Here is a 21,304-nt window from a genome sequence, read left to right on the forward strand (position 1 = left end):
TGTAGCTTTGAGCAGGTGTTTCCCACTTTAGTTTAGTGCTAGTATGCAAATATTTTCTAATAAGCACTAACCAAGTATAGCTGAAGCTAATGGGAATGTCATTAGTTTGCAGGTATTTGGTCATAAAGTAATATTTTGACCCAATGATGGTGTCAGATGACAGGTCAGCAAATCAAAGATTTTACAATTCATCCTCAGAGGAACATAAATATTAATACCTGATTTTATGGCAACCCATCCTAAAGCTGTTATGATAATTGAACATGGACCGACCAACATCACCGTCCCTAGAGCCATGCCATTTTCATGACTGAAAAGATCGACTCAGGAGACACCTAAAAGGATGAACACAAGTTTGGTTTATTTTTCACACAGAGCATTTCTTGTACAGCACATGGGAAACGCATCAGGAGGGAAGACACAGTGCATTTAAAAAAAAAAAAAAAAAAAAAAAAAAAGGAAGTTCCTTGGCTTTTTAAAAGAAAGACTAAACATAAGCTTGTAAAGCAGAAAAAAAGCTTTATACTGTTGGAACAGAGAAAGCACAGGCAGGGGAGAGAGACATTACTGACAGTTAAAGAAGAGTATCAAATACAATGTCCCAAATATTCACGCTATACCACCAAATGCATAGCCATTATACAGCGTCATTCTGAGTAGTATACAAGCTTGTGTATGAGAATATCATTTAGGCCTGCCTGTGAGTGACAGACAGAAAGGGAAAGAGGCAGGCAAAGGCATTAAACTGTACAGATGATCTGACTCCTTGCTGGTACAGCAGCCGTTGTAGAAGTCCCTCATCATTCTTCTATCTTAGATTAACGCTGCAGAGAGAAACATGGACACATCTTGCTAGAACTTTTTACAGCTGGACTAAATTGCATACTGTGATGTAAGATTCATCCTTCTGTAAAACTGTGGATGAGAGACCATTTCACTGGAGCTGTACAAGCATGCAGTAAAAAGTGGGACCTCTTTGATGGCTAAATCTGTATCGACCTGTTGCAGCCGATGCCTGCTGTACACTGACCACAGACTCAACAGAAACATAGTATAATTACACCATAAGGACTGAAAACAGAGTCAAGTACACATTACCACTTTTGAAAAGGGGGAATAAAACAAAAAAAACATCAAACAGTAGACAGAGGACCTTTTCTCCCAAATGGAGGGTCTTATTTTTTTTTTCTTCTCATAGTTTTGCTGATGTTGTATGCCTTCTGCCTGTCACCATCACCAAGGATAAAATACAAAAGAAAAGAAAACATTTTTTTTTTTTTATGTCTCCATGTGTGTGCGTCCCTCTCTGTTTGCTTCCCCGAACCCGAATAGCAGTCACAGGCAACCCCAATACATAAACATATCATTACATAAGACAAGCAATCACTATTCATAAAAAATACTGAAATTAATGAATAATAAAAGAAAAGCTTGAAATGTGCCTTTTTTTTTTTTAGTCTACACAATGGTGACGCATGTTCTACAGAAGCAGAGAGCTCTGATATAGTGTTTGCCTGCCAGTTTGGGGTATGATACAAGGAGGACTGAAAAGTAAGAGTCAGGTTTAGAGAGAAGGTTTGACAATTTGTGTATTGTGCCTATTTACTTCATTGACAAGAGTCAGTTAGATTAGAAGATTGATACTCTTTTATCTGTACGCTAAGCACGAGGCTAGCCAGCAGCTAGCTAACTGCACGTGCAGATTGGAAACAGCTAACCTCGCTGGCTCCAAGTAAAAAAAAAAAAATCACCTGCCAGCACCAACTCACTGATTAACAAATTATACTTCATTTGTTTAATCGCCACAAAAATTGTACCAAGGTTGCCAGGCAATATTCTATGACTGGTTATTTTTAAACTTCGGCATTTTCATGGATTAAACAAGACATAACAAGATAATTGAGATGCTGGTAGAGGGAATTTGTTGCATTCAGTTAGCACTAGGCTAGCTGTTTCCCAGTCCTTATGCTAAGCTAAGCTAGCAGGCTGCTAGCGGTGGCTTCATACTTAGCATACATATATAAGAGTGATATCAATCTCCTCATCTAAATCTTGGCCAAAAAAAAAAAAAAAAAAAAAAAAGCAAATAAGCAAAAATTTCACAAAACTGTTAAACTTTTCCTCTGTAGTATTAAGCATCTAAATTAATAGCAATCACTAGCTTATCAAACAAGATTTAGCCAGAGCACTTTGAACACTAGCACATCAGCAGGGAGGCAGAGATGGAGATAATGACTCCGATAAACATGTAATCTCATCTGGTTTGTAAATGAAAACAGCAACTAGTTGCATAAAATTTGAAAGGAATCGGATTAGTCGCTGCTTAGTTGGCTGCTGATGATAGCGTAATCAGATGGCGTTAATTTGCCCTCTTGTCTGCCGTACAGTGAAGTTGCCGTGCTGCTACTTCATCTAGCTGACAGTGCCTTTAATGAGAGTGAGTGCAGCGCCCGGTGTCAGGAGAACAATCCAGAGGAATTAGAAGGAACAGCTCGGCTGATGTTCTCTGTTTGTGTCTCGGGGCCCTGGGAGAATCCCATTGACTCCGCTGCTCATTAGACGCTGCCTTTGTCAGACCAAAATAAAATAGATATTAAGCAGTGAGATGGGGAGCGCAGCGATGAATGTTTAATTGGGTGCTCTGTGTGTTGTGTGTGTGTTTCTCTCTTCCTACAATTACCTCAAGGGGGTATATTCAAATGTGTGTGTGTGTCTGTGTATCCTTGCTCGATGACGTGCACCTTATGTGTGTGCGTGTGTGTGTTAGCAGGGTCTATGTTTTCATGTACTCATGTCAGTGTATGTGGATATCTGAAGCGACCTCCTCCATCTCAGGAGCGTCATCGTTCCCCAGCTCCTGACACCTCTCGCTGGGGAGAGCGAGCTGCGGCGTCAGCCTCATTAAGGCTTCCACTGTCTGGCTAATGAATCGATTGTGTGGTATCAGTGCTCCTGGCTGGCGCTCCCACAGTGCTGCTCCGCGCCTCCTCTGGGGGCCTCCCTTCCACTGAGCTCTTAATCAGGAAACAGCCCTAATTACCCTGCCTCCCTCCTCCTCCTCCTCCTCCTTCTCCTCCTTGTCCTCCTCTTCCTCCCTTTCATTTTTCTCCCTTCCGCACTCTCCCTTTCTCTCCTCCTTCTCGTCTTTCCCCTCTTTCTCCTCCTGACTTTATCATTATGCTCCACCGCTCATTTCCTTTTGTCCTTCTTATCTTGCTGTTTCTTTACTGCCTCTCTGTCTATGCTTTCATGCCTCGTCCTTGGACTAAAAGTGGAAGGCGGAGGAGGGGAAGGGGCATTTGGGAGCTTCCACAGTAGCTTATATCACAGCAAAAAGGGGAGAGGGGGTGATGAACTAGGGGTGAGGGTCAGGAGGACTCAAGAGGACTGAGACGGAGGTGCTGCTGCTGTTGTAATGAAGATTGGGAGCAGGTGGCAGGGCAATTGGGTGCACTTCCTCCACACCCCAAAAAACCACCCCAAAGTCTCCGTCCTGTCCCTTGGCATCTCGTCCTGGCTCTCAGTACACCACCTCATACACCGTGGCCTTCTTGTCCCCGGAGCCTGTCACTATGTACTTGTCGTCAGGGGAGACGTCACAGCTCAGCACAGACGAGGACTCCTTGGACTGGGAGCAGGCGAGAGTCGTGGGCACAAACCCAGGAGAAAGAAAAAGAGAGAGAGAGAGAGAGAGAGACATGTGATGATAGATGGATGGAGACAGATGGAGAGAAACAAACACAAAGAGAGACATGTTAGAAAAGATATGACTCATCATTTAATACTCAATCATACAAGACATTTGCAATTCAAAACAGTCTGCAATTATTTCCAAACAGACAACGCCAGAGCCCCGGGATGCTGACTCATTAATCTGTTTGAATGTGAGACACACGGCTCTCCTTCTCTTTCTCGCTCCCTCTCTCTCTCTCTCTCCAGCCTCATTTATTGCAGGTTTAAGCATCACTAGCAGCACAATGCTGATGGTCTGCACGAACTGGCAAAATGAACAATCCTTCCTTTATTCCTGTGAGTCTGAAAGCCAGACCTGGGCACCTGGCTTTAGATGATGTAAAGCGCCCTCTACTCCCCCTCCTCCCCCTCCTCCCCCTCCTCTGCGTCCTCTTTCTCTCACTGCTCCATCATCATTTATCTTCCTCCCTTTCTTCCCAGACTCTCCCCCTTCTTCTGGTCTTAGGCTCTGCTTTCACTCTTCCCCTCTCTCATGTCGACTCCTCCTCCTCCTCTCTAAATTCCTCTCCCCTTGTCTCCCCTCCCCTCCCTCCCTCTGTGCTACAGGGACAGCAGGGCTGTCAATCATCAAACCACCGGTGAGAGGCCATTTCACACAGGATCTCTCATAGTATACCAAGATAGCAGGAGGGGGGAATTGGGGGCGTTCATGAGGGAGGGATGCAATGACAAGCCAAAGGATGAGTTTGGAAGAGAGGAAAGTAAAGCTTTAGAGACAAAGATGGAGAGGCAAATAAAGATAAAACACAGAAGCTCAGAGAGTTAACACCCTCCAGCATTATGGTGTTTATGATGTGATTTACTTTTTGGGTGTTTATGATAATTTTACACTGTCTGCTTTCTGAGAAAAAAGAAAATATACATAGCGTTTTTCTTTTGATTCAATTTTCTAGTTCAATTCTTACTTTCTAATATATCTCATTGTCAGACACTGAATTTCAGTCTCCACCTTGATAAAGGTTGGACGTTGGTATAAACACCAGGGACAAAGTCTGATATGTTGAATTTTTATAGATGTAAATATATAATAATATATTAACTTCTCTTCTTCACCGGATGCACCAAATATATCAAATTAAGGGTATGTTAAGTTAAATAAGTTAACAATACTTAAACAGTTGGGAAATATTATCAAAAAAAAAAAGCTCTTGTGGACCTACATGGCACAACCAAAAGAAAACCCATGAAATTATGTCTTTCTTCTACTTTGATCTAATGTTTTCTTTCAATATGTAAACAGTGTTTATATTTTTTTACTATTTATGAGTACTACAATGGTTATTTTCAATATTATTTTTGCTCTATTATTTTTTGATTAACCAATTAAACGACAAATCATCATCACAATTTTCAAAAGCCCAACAGATATTATCAAGCTGTGTATTTTGTCTGAGCAAACCTCAAAAACCTAAAGAATTTTGTTTACTATCACATAAGACAAAAAAGGGAAAAAACTTAAACTGCAGGCGGTTTGGTGCTGTTGCTTGAACAATGATAATTGCTCAATAATCAAAATATTTTGATAAATTGATATCAATATTTTCTTTTTTCAGTAAAGGTAGCGATTATGTGACAAATTATTTCAATTCTACTGAGAACCATCGAGAACCGAGAACCATCAGGTGAGCATCAGTATAGGATTAAAAAGTGTGACTCAAGCAACTTATAGATGACCAAAACACCTGCTGGACAGAAATAACCAAAACGGAAAGAAACATGGCCTCAGTTGTTATTTGGTCCTATGATTGAACAGAAGCTGACAAAAAGCAGAGGAAAATTTTGACACAGCCTGAGAATCGAAACAGGAACACGACAAACTGGGCTAGAAGACAGTCTCACTGTACACAGCAAGCTTAGACTGAGCTGCTATCTCCAACTGAATGCACCAAATTTAGTGACTTACAGGCGACAAACCTAACACACAGTCAGCATACTATCTCAAGAAATCATACAAATGACAGTGAATTTGCAGATCTCTCTTGTCCTTCTTTTTTCTTTTTATCCACACGTCTTCAGTGTTTGTACTGTTTAGGACATTTGTCCTCTTATGACCATTTCATTTTTCTCTTCTTCTGAAAATACATTGTAATATGTAATTAGGCTTCAGCAGTAATGTAACATTAATATTCATGCCATTAAAGCCTATTTGATAAAAATGACAAAGAAACAGAGAGATGATGAGGAAAAGAGTGATATGCAACAGACCAGTCAAAAGGTAGGAGAGAAAGTGAACAAGAGAAGGAAAAAGTGAAGGCGTGGTCTAAGAAAAAAAGGATTACAGAGTATGAAAGGTCAGACAGAGGGGACAGGGGAAAAAACATAAAGGCAAGGAGAGAGAAAGAAGTGAGCGCACAGGTACAGAGAGATTAGTGGAGAGATAAATATGAGTAAGCACAGAGAGGAAGGGAAGACAACAATAAACACAGAAACAAGGAGAGAGAGAGACAGAGAGGAAAAAATGAGATGGAGCAAGAGAGAAGCAGGGGGTTAGAGAAAAGCAAGGAGACAGAAAGTGGAAAAGACAGTGATAAAGCAGAAAGGAAGAGGAAAGAAAAGCAGGTTTGTATAACACAGTGACAGGAGGGAGCTGTTTGGCAGGAGAAACATTTGGCATTTGGATAACAAAGCAGAAAGCCAGCATCCTCCTTTTGGTCCACAGGGACAGACAGGAGCCGCCAACCCTGCTGCCCATTGTGGTTTACAGAAATATGACAGCCACACTCACACGCACACACACACAGCCACACACACACAAAAAAAAAAACACTCAGCTTAAATGTACCTTCATCTCCCCTCACTAGTTTCATTCACACCCAGATGAACTGGCTCAGCTAAAAACACTGCATGCCTGCATATTCATGTTTCAACAATTCCTCAAACGGAGCAATTGAACACAATGGAATTATTACATTTGTTCTGTGTTTTTTAGGAGGGGGGGGTTTCTGTATGTGTGTTTGTGTGTGTGTGTGTGTATGTATTTCTGGAAGCCTGCACTCTCTGATAAACCTCCGCAAGTAACCTTGGATCAACAAATCTGGAATTTAAAAAAATGCTCCTCATCGTTTTCCATCTTTTGCCTCGAGGGCTCAGCTTGTCTGTCTGTGTATGTGTGTGTGAGTGTGTCTGTATGTGTGTGTATGGGGGTGGGGGGTGTGCGCACAGGGAGAATTTAGGGACAGGAAGCTGAGCACACTTACAGCCCAAGTACGCACACAATTATATAATATATATTTTTGTATATTTACATAAACTGTATATATTATACATATACTATATATATATATATATATATATACACACAGACAGACCATAAACATCCTCCGAGCATTGCACTCATCACTCACCTGGAAAATACTAGCACCATATGGTGTCCTCCATGCATTCAACAGATTGTCTTTTCCTGTGCTCACAAACCACTTGCCTGAAATAACACAGACACACACAGTACGACAGGTTAAACAAATGAAAAGAGGTGAAGAAGCCACACGGAAACTGCTGCACATAAACTGCAAACCAATAGCATGGGGAGTATTGATAAGTGTGTGTCAATAGTAGCAAGTATGTCAGAAACATTTAGGAACCAGCCCAAGTTTGTCTGTGTGTGTGTGTGTGTGTGTGTGTGTATGTGTGGGTGTGCGTGCGCATACCGCAGTAGGCAAACTTAAGGGAGAGAACGCAGCTCTCGTGGAGGTGCAGCTGGTACTTGTCAGGTTTGGAGACGTGCAGGACTTCCACGTTACTGCTCTCCATTCCCACAGCCAGCCACTCGCCTGTCGGACAGTAGCCCAGAGAGAAGATCTGGAGACAGAAAGGGGAGAAAGTAAGGAATCAAAGAATATGAGAGAAAAAAAAACACGGAGGAGCAGGAGGAGGGGTGGACAGGACATAAAGGGGCAAGGGTGCAAAAATGAAAACAAAGGTAGAATGAAAGACGATGTGAGGAAATGGGGGATGAGGGAGGAAAGACAATAAAGGTTGATAGAAGAAATGGATGAGTGGAAGTGGGGAGGACAGATGAAAGCATAAAGTAGCGATGAGGGAATGTAGGATGTTATTAAGAAAAAGATAAAGATGATGAGTGAATGAAAATAGAAAAGAGGGAAGATGGTGGAAATGAAATAGGAGTAAGGAAAGAGTGGAGTGATGTCATAGAGGTAAATATAAAGTGAATTAATAAACAAAGAGACATTAGGAAACGATGCGAGAGAGAGGGAACGTGGTTGATGGAGAGAGACGGGAAGCGAGAGAGAAAGTCATTACATGGTGGATCGAAACTCATCTGACAACAGTGGTCAACTCTATAGCTCTGTTGTGACAGTGAAGAGTGAATGAAAGAGACTGTGTGTCTGTGTGTGTGTGTGTATGTGTGTGTGTAAATCTATAAAGCGAAATCATGCTGGTATTTGTATATGCGTTTCTGCTGGTCTGCACTTTTGTCAATACCTGCAAGGTGAAGTCACGGCTCATGCATGGTTGTGTCTGTATATGAGTTTACTTGAGAGGTGAACCTTATAGCAGATTTGTGGGGGTGTGTTGTGTGTCCATGAATGCGTATTGTACTGCTCGTGTACTGTGTTCGTCTCTCTGCAAACTAAATTCCTGTCCACATGAGTATATGACCAAGATGTGTTGATGCACAACTGAGAGTGTGTGTGCTGCTGTGTGTACCTGCGAGGTGAAGTCATGTTGCTGGAGCTGGCGTCCCTCTCGGAGGTCCCAGCAGCGGACTGTGTTGTCCAGCCCTCCCGTCCACAGCTTGGTGCCGTCGTTGGAGATGTCGATGCAGCTCGCTCCGTCCGTGTGGCCCTGGAACTGCCTGCAGGCAGGAGACACACAAGAGGTAAACACACACATACCTGCATACACACTCACTCTAAAGACTCTGCTTCCTGTGTGTTTCTTTGCCTCTTTTCTCTTGGAGGTGTCAGACCAAATATATTTTAGCCCTTTCTTCCCTTCCTACTGCCCACAGCCACCCACATGTGATTCTCTTTTCCCCCCTTCTGCCTTAAACCCCCCCCCCCCATCTTTTAGTCCTGTTTTAGCCCTGTTTTATCCAATCCAAATCCCCTATGGCTCCCTCAACCCACTCTCTTCTTACATGACTGTGGGGTTAGTTGAGGAGGTCGCAGACTGCAATGATTCCCCCCCACTCCCTCCTTCTTCTTCAATATTTTATCGCCTTTCCTCTCTTTTTCTCTCTTCCTGAAGTGTTTCCATATCCTGTAGCCTTTCCCCCTCCTCCCCCCTCTGTGGTCTCTCCTGGCAACAATCTATTTGTGTAGGTAAGACACCAAATATTTATGGTCTTTTTCTCCTTCCACTGTCCTCTCCTCCCTCCTGCTCCTCTCCTACCTGACCAGCGTCTGGTTGTGAAGGTCCCAGACGACGATGTTGCCATCACTGCAGCAGGAGAAGCAGACCTTGTTGTCAGGGGAGATGGCCAGAGCGTAGCAGGCGGGAGCGGACGATGTCAGCTCCGCCTTGATGCGGGGAGTGGGTGTGGCCAAATCCCAGATCGACAGCGTACTGGCCTCCCCGCCGACGATCAAGGTTCGCCCGTCAGGGAGGATTTTACAGGAGCGGATATAGTTATCCCTGTTCTGATTGGACAGGATAAGAAAGCCAGTTAGATTATAGCTGTTAGTGCATTAATGGACAGTGTATGAGGCTTCATGGGACAGATGGTAAATAATTGGGGACAATCAGGAAATTAATGTGGACATTCTGATGATGTCTGATCAAAATTAAGGTGGAAAGATGACTCAGTCAATAAAATAAAATCAGTTCAGTGAATATACTGTACATACTTGTTTGTTTGCCTGATATATGAATGTCTGTCATTGTGCCGAATCTCTATTTTTAACACTTGCGTGTCTCTGTTTTCCTTCCTCCCTCGTGTCTCACCAGACAGTCCAGCTGGGCCATGGGGCTCTTGCTGCCTGGCTGGCTGATGTCCCACACCTTGACACAGCCCTTTCCTCCAGTGTACACGTGGCGTGTCGAGGTGCTGATAGTGACAGCACACACCACCTCTCCATGGCTCAGGGTGTGGATCTGACGGGCGTGGCGAGGGATTCCCGGGCCCAGCAGGGCGTCAGGGGGAAAGGGCACTGGCTGCATCTGGCCGTCTGCGCTCACATGGAATGAGTAGGCGCTGCAGAGAAGAGAGACAGAAGGGAACAAAATAAATCAGCAATTTAAAGAGAATCAAAGATCAAAAGAGAAATGGGCTATAGACAAGTATGACAAAGAATCAATCAATCAATAAATGTGTGTGTGCAAGTGGAAGACCTACAGGTAAATACACATAATGCACAAACAACAACACAAATAAAATGTGCAATTTGAGAAGTCTAACGACACCGTGATGGCCTTGAAACTCTGGTAATATTTGCCTGAATTCTGGCAATTACTTGGCCCACTGTAGCTGTGAGCGGGAATGTATAATGGCAGATTGTATTACAAGGCAGAGTCAGTGTGGCATTGCTAATGGCTGATCAATACCGTAGCAGTTGGAAGCCAAGGCTGTTTTATGATTTCAAATTAGCACCACAAGAATGAATTGCTACTCTGCAATGAATTACAAAAACAACACTGTTCTTCAGTCAACAAAGGCCAGAGAATATGTGCAAGTGTGCTGGAGTATGTGCTCTGGACATTTGAAATTCCTCAGTATCTCCAGTGTTCAGGGCTTTCAGGTATCAGACAGAGTTAATGTGTAACACTGAAAGGTCCTGGGTATATAAAACACAAAGCACTCATTTGAATTCCTATCCAATCCAAATAGTTTTGACAAAAGTATGTGCAATCATCCATACCTATTTTCTTGGCTGACACGATAATCCTGTTCAACTTTCCTTTTTTAAATTAACTGTTTAACTGTGCCTCATATAAGTATCCAGTATATACACATTAATGATAGTAAAAGGCTCTTTAATGATGCATCTGCCAAATGTAGATATCCAATTTTCATTTCAGAACTGAATATGGACAGTGAGAAAATGTATTCTTCACTTGGTATTTATCCCACAAGCTCCAGTAATACAAATAGAAACGCATTCAATAGTGGCAATGAGATTTTCCACCACAGTGAATCACCATTCATGTTACATGAATTCTGCATTAGAACTTTATCAGTGTATATGTATATGTGTATTATAAAGGTAAAAACTCACGGCTTTCCACCAGAGGAGCCAGGCAGAGAGGAGGGCAGCCCTGGTGCTCTCAGGTGAGACCGAGAGTCATAAGCCACCTGGCGGGAACAAAAGAGTGGACAAGCAATTAGCAGCTTGACAAGGAGTTAAAAAAGTAACTAAACTAAAAGTCATTTTCATCAAAATCATTCTACAACTAAGTACAATTGAAACAGTGGACCAGTGACCAGAATATAACAAAAGTCTGTATTCTGAAAACTGTGCTGAGGTGTGCATGAGTGTTGACACTAATATGTGATGTTTTGAGCATACTGCCCTTCCCCAGACTGATGACAGGGTGGTGAACAGGCCACTGCAGTGAACATCCTGCCTCAAGGCTGGCTTATGCTGAAGTCTTGTGGGAGCTACGTGCAGAGGCTACATACTGTAGCTACATTAACAGTCACATCACAGCTGACGTGCACTTCAACAAAAGTGTAACTACACATTGGAGCTACATGGGCCACAGGAGAATGTAAAAACTGTGATTGGACTGCTTCGGCTACTTGTTGTTTCTGATGCTGGAGTGACACTGAGGACAATATAGAGCACGCTGAGGAATGACTAAAGCTTTTTCCAGTACTGCTACACAGGTTTTTGTGATCAGCGTTTTGTGATGAATGCATAACGCTACCTGATAACATAGAACACATTCATTCACACATTCATAATTTGGCCTTTCCTCACCATGGGGCTTCGGGAGTAGGCGCTGGCCGCTGCGCTGATTTGTGGGGAGAGAGTCAGAGCGCCGCCAAAGCCTCCTGGGCTGGCCAGCTCCCCATTCAGTCCTGCGTGGGACACCACGCCAAAATGAGCCGGGTATGAACCGGGGGGCACAGACATGGGACTGCGGAGAGCTGGGGAGGGAGGGAAAGAGGAAGGTGGGATTGAAGGATGGAAAGAAAGAGGGGGAATAATACATCGTACACAAACACAAGCACAGTCACAGAGGGGCTGAGAAGAATGGACTTTTTCTTCTATTAAACTTTAATTGTTTACAAATGAACAAAGTGTCAGACCAGGGAACTGTCAAGTACAACAATGGTCTTTAATTCTGACCACAGAGAAGCAGATAGTGGTTCAGAGCCTTGCTCAAGAGCACAATGTTAAAGTCAGGGTGATCTCACCTTCTTCATATGGTTTTGAATATTCAAAATGTCAGCCCTGTAGGCATATTTTTTTGTTTCACCTTGCTCCAATCAAATCAAGAGGTTTAGGTCCAAAACAGTGAAACGAAGTATCGTTGCATGATAGGGCCAAGATAATGTCACAGTAAACACATGAGGAAAGAGAAAAGCTGAGGGCCAAGAGGATGTATGGTATGAGGGGCAGATGTGGACCAGGTGCAAATCCCACCGAAGTCATGACAGTCTAATTCAAGGACCTATTTGGTGTAGCTAGTCGGGTGTACTTTAAAAAGGTACTCTGGTCTGAAACCTAGATTAGAAAGTAAATTTCACACAGTAAAATGAAAAATCTCATTAGAATTTATGTAAATAACTTTCTGAGTAACTGCCTGCAAATAGATAAAGTTAGAAATCTATATACTACATACATGTAGTGATAGTCAGTTATCACCAAGCTTCTATAGCAACACTTTCAATATCAAAACCATGTTTTTGTTTTATAATTTCATCTTGCTTGTGTAAACTGTCTCACCAAGCGGGTCTGCGCTGGTTGCTGCTTTGCTGACCAGACGAAGGCAGGAGGTGCTTGGACCTGGAGCTCCTGGTGCTCCTGGTGCTCCAGGGGTAAGGGCCTCACGGTGGGACGGGGATGGAGTGCCAGATTTAGACAACGGAGACTGGGACTTATCCATCTGCAGAGAGGTCACACAAGAAAGTTAACACAAATAGTGTGGATAATGATGCTCAAGCCTTCCCTCATTATACTAAACTCCACAATCCCAGACGACCACATCTTTAATAGTCTAAATGAAAAGAGTAAAATTTGTCTATATAGAGTATAGACAATGTAAGGGTACAAAGTGGAAAAGAATACCAAGAAAAAATATCAAGAATATCAAGACAAATGTCTAAAAATCTACAGTCTGATTAAACATGTTAAAAATAACAATATTAGGTAACTTAAAGGAAAAGCAGACAGACATTGCTCTGTAGAGCAACTTCTTAAGGTGGACTCTCTCTGTCTTACCTGTGCAGGGTCCTTGGCCTTGCCTGGGGTGGGGCTGCGGGGGTTTGGGGTGGAGGGAGCCTCTCCTGCGCTCGAGGAGCCTGGGAGCTCTTTCCTTAGGGTTGGAGCCCGGTCTAACCCGTTCCCATGGGGGGAGTGAGGAGGGCTGCCCGCAGGAGAGTTGGGCTCCTAAATGACAAAGGCAGATGAAAAAGTGGCTTAAAGTTCTACCCAGAGAGAAAAATGGTGGTAATTTCCATCTTTTTAGCCTCTGAAGGTCACACGATGCTTCAGCTGTTTTGCTGCTCTGTTTGAGTCCTGGCCCTTATGGTGCTGAATCAAGGTCCAAGTAAATTTCACAACATTTCATCACTATGATGTTTCCTCTTTTAAGAGGTGATCCTTGTCCTTGAAGCTGCAGTCTGCAGTTATTGTAATTTAGTGACACTTTTAATGATGAGCAGTTTTGGCCTGTACCGCCTACACATTAGCACCGCACGGGCAAATCAAATGTACACAATCACACATTCCTGGTAGATTACTTTGTGACCTGAACACTCCTTATCTTGTATTTTGTCTTTTATCTTTTATCTTCTATTTAAACTCTACTTAAACTTCTATTCAACCTGTGTGCCAGGGTGTGTACAAGCTTCATGAACTACGCAGAGTTTGTTAGGTAACAGCAGCTGGCCACAGACTTGACGTGAAAATACTAACAGGAAAATGCTGCATATTCTTACCTAATGGTTACAACATAACTTCTAGTGTCACAGTTTGTAAAAGCACTTCTAGCTCAGAGCTCAGGGGATATTACGTGAAACAGAAGATAGAAGGTACAGTAGTGTATGGACCTGGAGATAATGTTGCTGTTACAGCTGCTTTCATCACTGGAGCCACAGCTTCCACTGTTCAGCCAGTGCTGCCTCCCCCAGAACAGAGTGCTGGAGTAAGCACTTCTCACTGGGTCACAGTGATCAGCACAGACATTTTAGTGCTTACACACACACGCACGCACACACACACACAGCAAGACCTGCCAAACAACCACACACATTCCCAGCTAAATGACATGTACACACACACACACACACACACACACACACACACACACACACACACAAGTAGAAATGCAAACACATGCACACGCACAGGGTTGCATGTATGTTCAAACACACGCATGTTCATTCTCTTTGAAACACACATTTACAGTCACACACACACACACACACACACACACTCACACTATTCACCAGAGAACTTCCCTCCTCTTTTTCTGCCATTACCCACATTTGTCACATCTTTTTTTCTTTCTGCTTTTGTACCAGTTTCCAAATCACACAAGAGACCGGTTCCGCTTTTGTGTGCTATATCAAAATACGGAAGGCTTAGATAAAACATATTTTGGTACACTGCGTGAAGTATTTAAAGAACTAAAATATTCCAGGGGCATAAACGGCTTTACATATATTAAATGAAGTAGACTGCAGTTATCTAATGAGAGAAGGGAGCAGAAAGGGAAGAGGTGGAGCGGGGTGAGAGGAATGGGAAAGAAGAGGTGAAGGGAAACAAAACAGCAGGGAGATGGAGGAAGAGAGGCGTCAAGAGGTTGGAAGGAGAACAAAAATATACACAGACGAGGTAGATGAGAAGAGATAGGTGTGGACCAAGTATTTGTGAATGTGTGTGTGTGTGTGTGTGTGTGTGTGTGTGTTTGGACAGACACAGCTCACAAGAAAAGAACACAAACGGTAGCAGCTAATAATGAGCTTACACAGGAGCTCTTCTATTTACAAGGAAACTGCTGCAGAAAGCTGAACTAGCTACATACCTGCTGACACGTCTCTCATCTCACAGATCCACACAAACTACACACATGCACACACACACAAAGGTTACTATAGGAGAATGATATTAAAACAAGCAAATAAACAAAAATATAAAATACAACATTGTGAGTGTGTATGATATATTTGTTGACTTGGAGAAACTGAGGCTAATTGGCTGCTATTTTGACAATCAATTATTTGTTTAAGTCGTTTTTCAAGCAAAATGCCAAAATTTCAGCTTCTTAAATGTGAATAATTTGCTGCTTTTCTTTGCATTAGATGTAAATATATATATAAAAATGAATATATTTGGGTTGTGGTTGTTTTTTGTCCTAACACAGCAAAACTGACATTTCATTTCGACTAGAAGATTAAAAAGAATAATCTATTAATCTGAAAAATAATTGGTAGATTAATCAATACTGCAATGCAAATTTCTGCCCAAATAAAATAAATAAATGATCAAGTATCAAATTATGATATTAACTAATATTAAGTGTTTTGGTACATTAATATTTTTCCTAAAACACCAATTATGTGTTCTAGTGGCTTTCTCCAAAACCCAGCCATGTTAATAGTGACTCAGGACTAATTTTCCTGATCCAAAGATGTCAAGGTACTAAAATTTATCCTGAAACTGCACAAGGCAAACATAAGACTAACCATTTACTCAAACAACCACACACATTCCAAGTTCAAGGAGATGCATGTACATTCTCAAACACACACAAACACACACACACCATTCAGCAGAGAATCTCCCTACCTTTACCCCACGTTACCTACATATACCTCCTTTTTTTCTCCCTTTGTTTTCAAATCACACAAGCGACTGTATCTGCTTTTGCTTTTGTGTGCAATAATAAAACACTGAAAAATGAAAGGACAAAAAAAAGTATCCTCCAAAAACACCAACGACACTGAAATTAAATAAAGTAAATACACGTTAAATTCAATTCAAAACCTTAACACAATGGTAAACACATTGTAAAATGGAACTATTGACAGCCAGGGTTATGCAGAGGACAGAGGGTGGTCCAAAGCTGTGCCCAGTACATTTATAGTTATACCCAGGAGTTATACCCGTATTTCATATGTGGGCTGCACACAGTGTCAGAGAGCTTCTGTCGGATAAAGGCTGCTTGTATTTTTGCCTTCATAAGGAAATCAAAGATATTTTCTGTGACAAATTATACAGCTCTTGCACAAGGATGTAGTTGTGAGGAGATGTGGGGGAGAGAGAGCAAAGTGTGAGTTCTGTGAGTGAGTTAGATATTTTCCATAGTGGAGATGGAAAATTGTGAGTAAACACTGGTAGTGAAGGTGGAATATTTTTGAAGAGGTCAGAAAAAACAATTTTGTGAGATGTATGAAGTTTTTGGGAGATTGGCCTATTGAAAAAAGTACCCTTTCTCTGCTGCTCAACTTTGTTGACTGATTGTGAGAAACCAGCATTATCACAAAACCTGACTGAACTTTTACTAATAACAAACTAATTACGGTTTTTATTTTATGTCACGTAAATTTGCAGATTTTAAACGATCAAGTAGGTTTGTTTTTGGAAGTATTTCCTTCGAGCAGCGACCTGTGCATGTTCTGTAGAGTTATTTCCACCAACAAAACAGCCCACAGTAATAAAAACACAAATACGTTTCATTTTTATCTCAAAGGTGAATTTTGCCAATCATCTACACCAAACTGTCAGCCATGGCCACGCATTGTTTAACATAACTTATCAATTAGTTTTAGAGATGATCCATGTAATTCTTTAAAATAATACTTTAAATATATCTAAGATAAAGCTGTTCACCAAATACACCTCAACATGGCATGCTAGGGTGTTTTTACACATGCAGCAGATATTGAACATTAGTTTTAATTTGGAGTCATGACTCTGGCCACCTGATGAATAGTAGTCCCGTAATCACTCTCCTTTTAGCTCTGATTTGGTCTCTACCAACTCCTGAGAGAAATATCTGGCTCTTTAGCTGCTAAATTCTGCACAGTGTTCCCTAGCCAGTTGCTAACTTTGCCTGCTGTTTGTTGCTGAGCAGCTGACGGCTCCAGTCCGAAACAAGGTTTATGAGAAACGTCTCACAGAAACAGTTAAGCTGTGGGCCATGAAGAACCAAAACAATGAGCTCAAAGCTGCTAAAATCCTCAGTTAAGCTGAGGGAAAGAACGGAGTCCGGTGATTCTCTGTGGGATCATAACAATGAGCAACTCCTTTCATGTCCACCGTGTCATCCATTGTTAATATAAAAATATCGATTATAGCCCCTTTAGATATGAGGATGTCAAAGATCATCTAAATAATGTAGACAGGCAACGTACCTCATTGGAGACGTCCACCACAAGATTGTCTTCACTCTTGTCTCCATCACTGTCCTGAGGAGCAAAGAAGACAGAGGAAGGCAAAACATATGATTTCTAGCTGCTTGCTTCTCTATCACCCACACAGACACAGTATACTGTATGTGTACACAAAGAACTTTAATAATAAAGGTGGAAACACACACAGATGCACAAGTGCACACACAGGTCGATATATCAATATCACTGTCTACTCTTTGCTTCCTTCCATTGTCTGTCCAGCATGCAACATTTAGCACAGATACTGTATACCATATATTCTTACCTAACATCTCCCTCATACAAAAACTATTTCGATCGGCCTCCCTTTCAGTCACACAGACATAGACACACATAAACACACACACACACACAGTTGCTCTTTCTCCATCCATGGCACATTTTTGCTCTCCGTCTAGCCATCTCTATCTCTCCCTTTCTCTTTCCTTTTTTCTGGGGTGAGAACGATGGCACTTAGTCACCATGGCAACAGCGCTTTGATGTGATCATGGCCTGATATTCCTATTGACATCAGTGTGGAGTGACATCAGTACCTAATTATACAGAGCCAAAACAGGGCTATGTCTATTGTCTACAGCCTATTCCTAGAACAAAAATACAGTAACAGACAGCGAGAGACAGAGAGAGGAATGGAAGGGGGAAAGAAAAAAAAAGTAAAGAGGGAAAGACATTTAGAAATGAGAAATGAAATAAAAATGAAACGAAAACAGGGAGAAGACAGAGAGTGAGAAGGAAAAGTAGAGAAACAGAGAGATGGTGATAAAGAGACAGAGAGATATAGAAGAGCTAAAGGCAAGCAGAGAGAAATGGGAGCTGTAATGTGGCTCGACAGACAGAAAGAGGAAAAACATTCAGAAAGTGGAAACTATCTGTGCTTGTTCTCACTCTGAACTAATGGGAAGATTTGGATGCCAAACTGATTTAGCTGGAGGCCTTCTTGCACAGACAGACTCCTGGTGTCAATCAATCCTCCAGACTGCAAACACACAGCCGTCTAATTCATTACAGCTATCTGCCTTGGCCGTCTCTCCTCTGACATTACATCGCCTCTGGCTCCCTGCTCTTTCCCATTGGAGCCATCCAAACCAAACAAGACTCTAATTGGCCACAGGGCCCCGACCCCTGTGTGGCCTATATTGTCATAGGCAATATCACATATACACACACACACACACACACACAAACACACACACACAAAACCACACAGACAAATCCACTTTGTGACATCTTTAGTTTGTATATATGTCTTATGTGAATTGATTTCTAAAAAATGCATACATGCACATTGATAATAGCAATTTATATTTAATTACGTCCTGCATGTTGAAATGTCATCTTTATGCTTGTTCATCCTGTTATGATCCACCTTATCTCATCAAGAATACATAAATAAATTAAATCAAATAAGGACAAGGACACATACATAGGAGTGTGGTTGGAGGGGCTCTTTGTCGTCACAGCGCCTCCTCTTGGCCTCAGCTCCTCCCTGTGAAGCGGAGTAGCCTCCTGATGGGCCCTGTCGGTCCTCAGTGGGCTGACTGTCTGTTGATGACACTGACTTACTCTGGAGAAAGACAAGGACACAAAAGTATGAATGCACAATTATCAGGCTATCACTGCAAAGACAGGCAATGAAAGTTTGGGATATAGATAAGTTTTGGGTATTCGATGATATCGAATATTGACCCATGCGATAATACTGAATAATAATTTGATAAAATCGTATATTGAGATATTCCCCACTACATTATATTTTTCATAATTTTTGTTGCTTTTTTGTACAGTCTGCCCTGCTGCAGAGTCTGACCCTCATTTCTCTGCTTTGCTTACTGTACACTGCACCTCGGCATGTGACAAATAAAACTTTGAACTGCTGCTTCGTGGCAGCATTGCTTATACCTGAAACATAAAATACAATAATATAATTATGTATATCTCCCAATTATGGATGACACCCAAGCCTAGTTTTGGCTGCATGTTTGACACAGAAATGTAAGAACAAATAATTAAACACATCTGTTTACAATCCCAGCATTGTACAAACACACAAAACACACCCACTTCTGCCACTGTACCGGTCAAGATGTGAACAAACAAACACACACGCACAGACACACACTCACACACATACAATCACTCTGTGGACATAAGCTCAGGTAAAGACATGACAATATACACTGGGCAGAATCACATACATAAACAAACAGCCCTTTAAAAACACACATGATAACACACACACACACACAAACACACTGAAATACTGCAAGTACAGCAGACGTAAGCACAGGTTAAGATGTCGCCATGGAAGCACACAGGACAGCCTATAAAGCTAATTAGTGCTCTCCCCTGGACACACCAGTCCACGTGTAAAATATGACTCTCATTATTAGGTAATAAAGCTGTGCAGGCACATTTACAATGCAGCCTGGCCTGGTGCTAAGGACTTAGAAAAGCCGATCAAAGCATTGTGTTGTTTTTGCGTTGGGGTAGGGGCCAGAAGTTCGGCAAGGGCCACTTGTCATTCTCTGTCCCCATGTGGGGAGGATAAGAACAGTGAGGGTTTAACACACCAATGAGTCACACAGGAAGGAGCCCACGGGGCTGACAGGAAGGAGCACTGGACAGAGGAGAGGAGAAGCCACACAATGAACCTCAGTGCAGCTCAACAAACTTCCCTCTCTTCTTTCTTCTTCTTCTTCTCCTCCTCCTCCTCCTCCTCCGCCTTCTTCTTGCTTCTCCTGACTTCCTCTCGCTGTCCCTTTTTTCCCCCCTCCATTTAAAATTCCAACATGTTTTACTAGTGCAGGGCTCTCTGACAAATGCCAATTGATATGCATCTCTCCCCTGCCTTCTCTCCCTCCCTTCCCAAACGCTGTAATGCTTGGCTAGGTTCAGCACAAACCTCAACTCATGAGAAAACTATTTTCCTGGTGCTTAACAATCAGCATTGTGTTTGGCAATTAAATTATGCTAAGGGTTTCATTGCGGCTAGAGAGAGAGGGAGGGAAAGTAAAGTCAGTAGTGCTTATAAATCATTTTCATTTCGCAATAAAAGCCACAACAAAGACTTGCTGATATTTTTTCAACAGCTTTTCCCTCCCTAGTTTTTTGTTTTTTTTCCTTCCACTTTAGTCTCTTTCTTCTTTTTCCAATTTCGCTCTCCATCTCTCTCTATCCCCCTCGTCTACCTCTACCTCGCTCTCTCTGTGTTATCAACAGTTACACTGATGAAGGCCAGCTGTACATTGCAGCCAGTACAGTACAGTGAGAAAGTGTCCACACAGCTTCCGTAAAGAAGAGCAATCTAGAGAGAGAGAGAGCGAATAGGACAAGCCATAGACGTCCACTGAATTTCAATCAGCCCATTTGCACTGCATTAATTCTCCGGGCGAATATCGGGGACTTTTAACTGCAGTGCAAAGGAATATGTGCCAAGCCTGTGAGGCAAGACGAACGTTTGTATACATTTCATGTCTCACTGCATGTTGCATTTACTCACTTTGTCTCAGCTCGGGATGGATTTGTTTTTTTTTTGGTTTGTTTTTAAATCCCTAAATTATGGTAACCTGAGACACCATCCTCTCACCTCTCACCTTTACACCAATTGAATTGAATTGACCGTTGAACCAGAACTTCAAACAGTGGATATTATCATGCACAGTCTTCAATTTGGAGTCTATTCTATATATCTGTCAAGTCAATCATTTGCCAACTCATAAGTTAGCATCACCCTGGTTCACTCGACAAAAAACCGATGACATTTGTCCATTGGCTTTCAGTTTATTGCAGAAAAAAAGATCTGTGACAATCAAGTTTATTATAGTAAGATGTTATGAAAAAAAGAAAATAATGAAAATAAAATAAGATAATCTTCACAAACGAGCACCACACTATGATTTCTGATACCTAAGTACAATCGCAAGAAGTAAAAAGTTAATGTTAAAGGCTAAAAACAAACTCCACAATGGTTGCATGACTTCAACATCACCACCACTAAGTTTCCAACTTGTAATTTGATTTAGA

The 21,304-nt window shown here is 42.0% G+C and overlaps 1 protein-coding gene across 2 annotated transcripts in view; it reads right to left on the minus strand.

The window, feature by feature from the left end:
• Positions 1-338: 338 nt before the first annotated feature.
• The window catches only part of tle2b (TLE family member 2, transcriptional corepressor b), a 75,315-nt gene continuing 54,349 nt past the window's right edge, over positions 339-21,304 (minus strand). For both annotated transcript variants that reach the window (XM_071487715.1, XM_071487714.1), the window contains exons 9-20: positions 18,705-18,845; positions 17,243-17,296; positions 13,104-13,271; positions 12,609-12,768; positions 11,637-11,806; positions 10,932-11,008; positions 9,661-9,910; positions 9,109-9,356; positions 8,422-8,569; positions 7,401-7,551; positions 7,098-7,174; positions 339-3,628 (exon numbers count right to left, since the gene is read on the minus strand). In XM_071487715.1, coding sequence (XP_071343816.1) covers positions 3,521-3,628; positions 7,098-7,174; positions 7,401-7,551; positions 8,422-8,569; positions 9,109-9,356; positions 9,661-9,910; positions 10,932-11,008; positions 11,637-11,806; positions 12,609-12,768; positions 13,104-13,271; positions 17,243-17,296; positions 18,705-18,845 — 1,752 coding nt within the window. In that variant the 3' untranslated portion in view covers positions 339-3,520. The remainder of the gene's footprint in view (positions 3,629-7,097; positions 7,175-7,400; positions 7,552-8,421; positions 8,570-9,108; positions 9,357-9,660; positions 9,911-10,931; positions 11,009-11,636; positions 11,807-12,608; positions 12,769-13,103; positions 13,272-17,242; positions 17,297-18,704; positions 18,846-21,304) is intronic.

Source organism: Trachinotus anak, unplaced genomic scaffold (assembly GCF_046630095.1).
Source record: "Trachinotus anak isolate AG129_WGS33_773 ecotype Australia unplaced genomic scaffold, CSIRO_AGI_Tana_v1 ptg000010l, whole genome shotgun sequence".
NCBI classification, from domain to species: domain Eukaryota; kingdom Metazoa; phylum Chordata; class Actinopteri; order Carangiformes; family Carangidae; genus Trachinotus; species Trachinotus anak.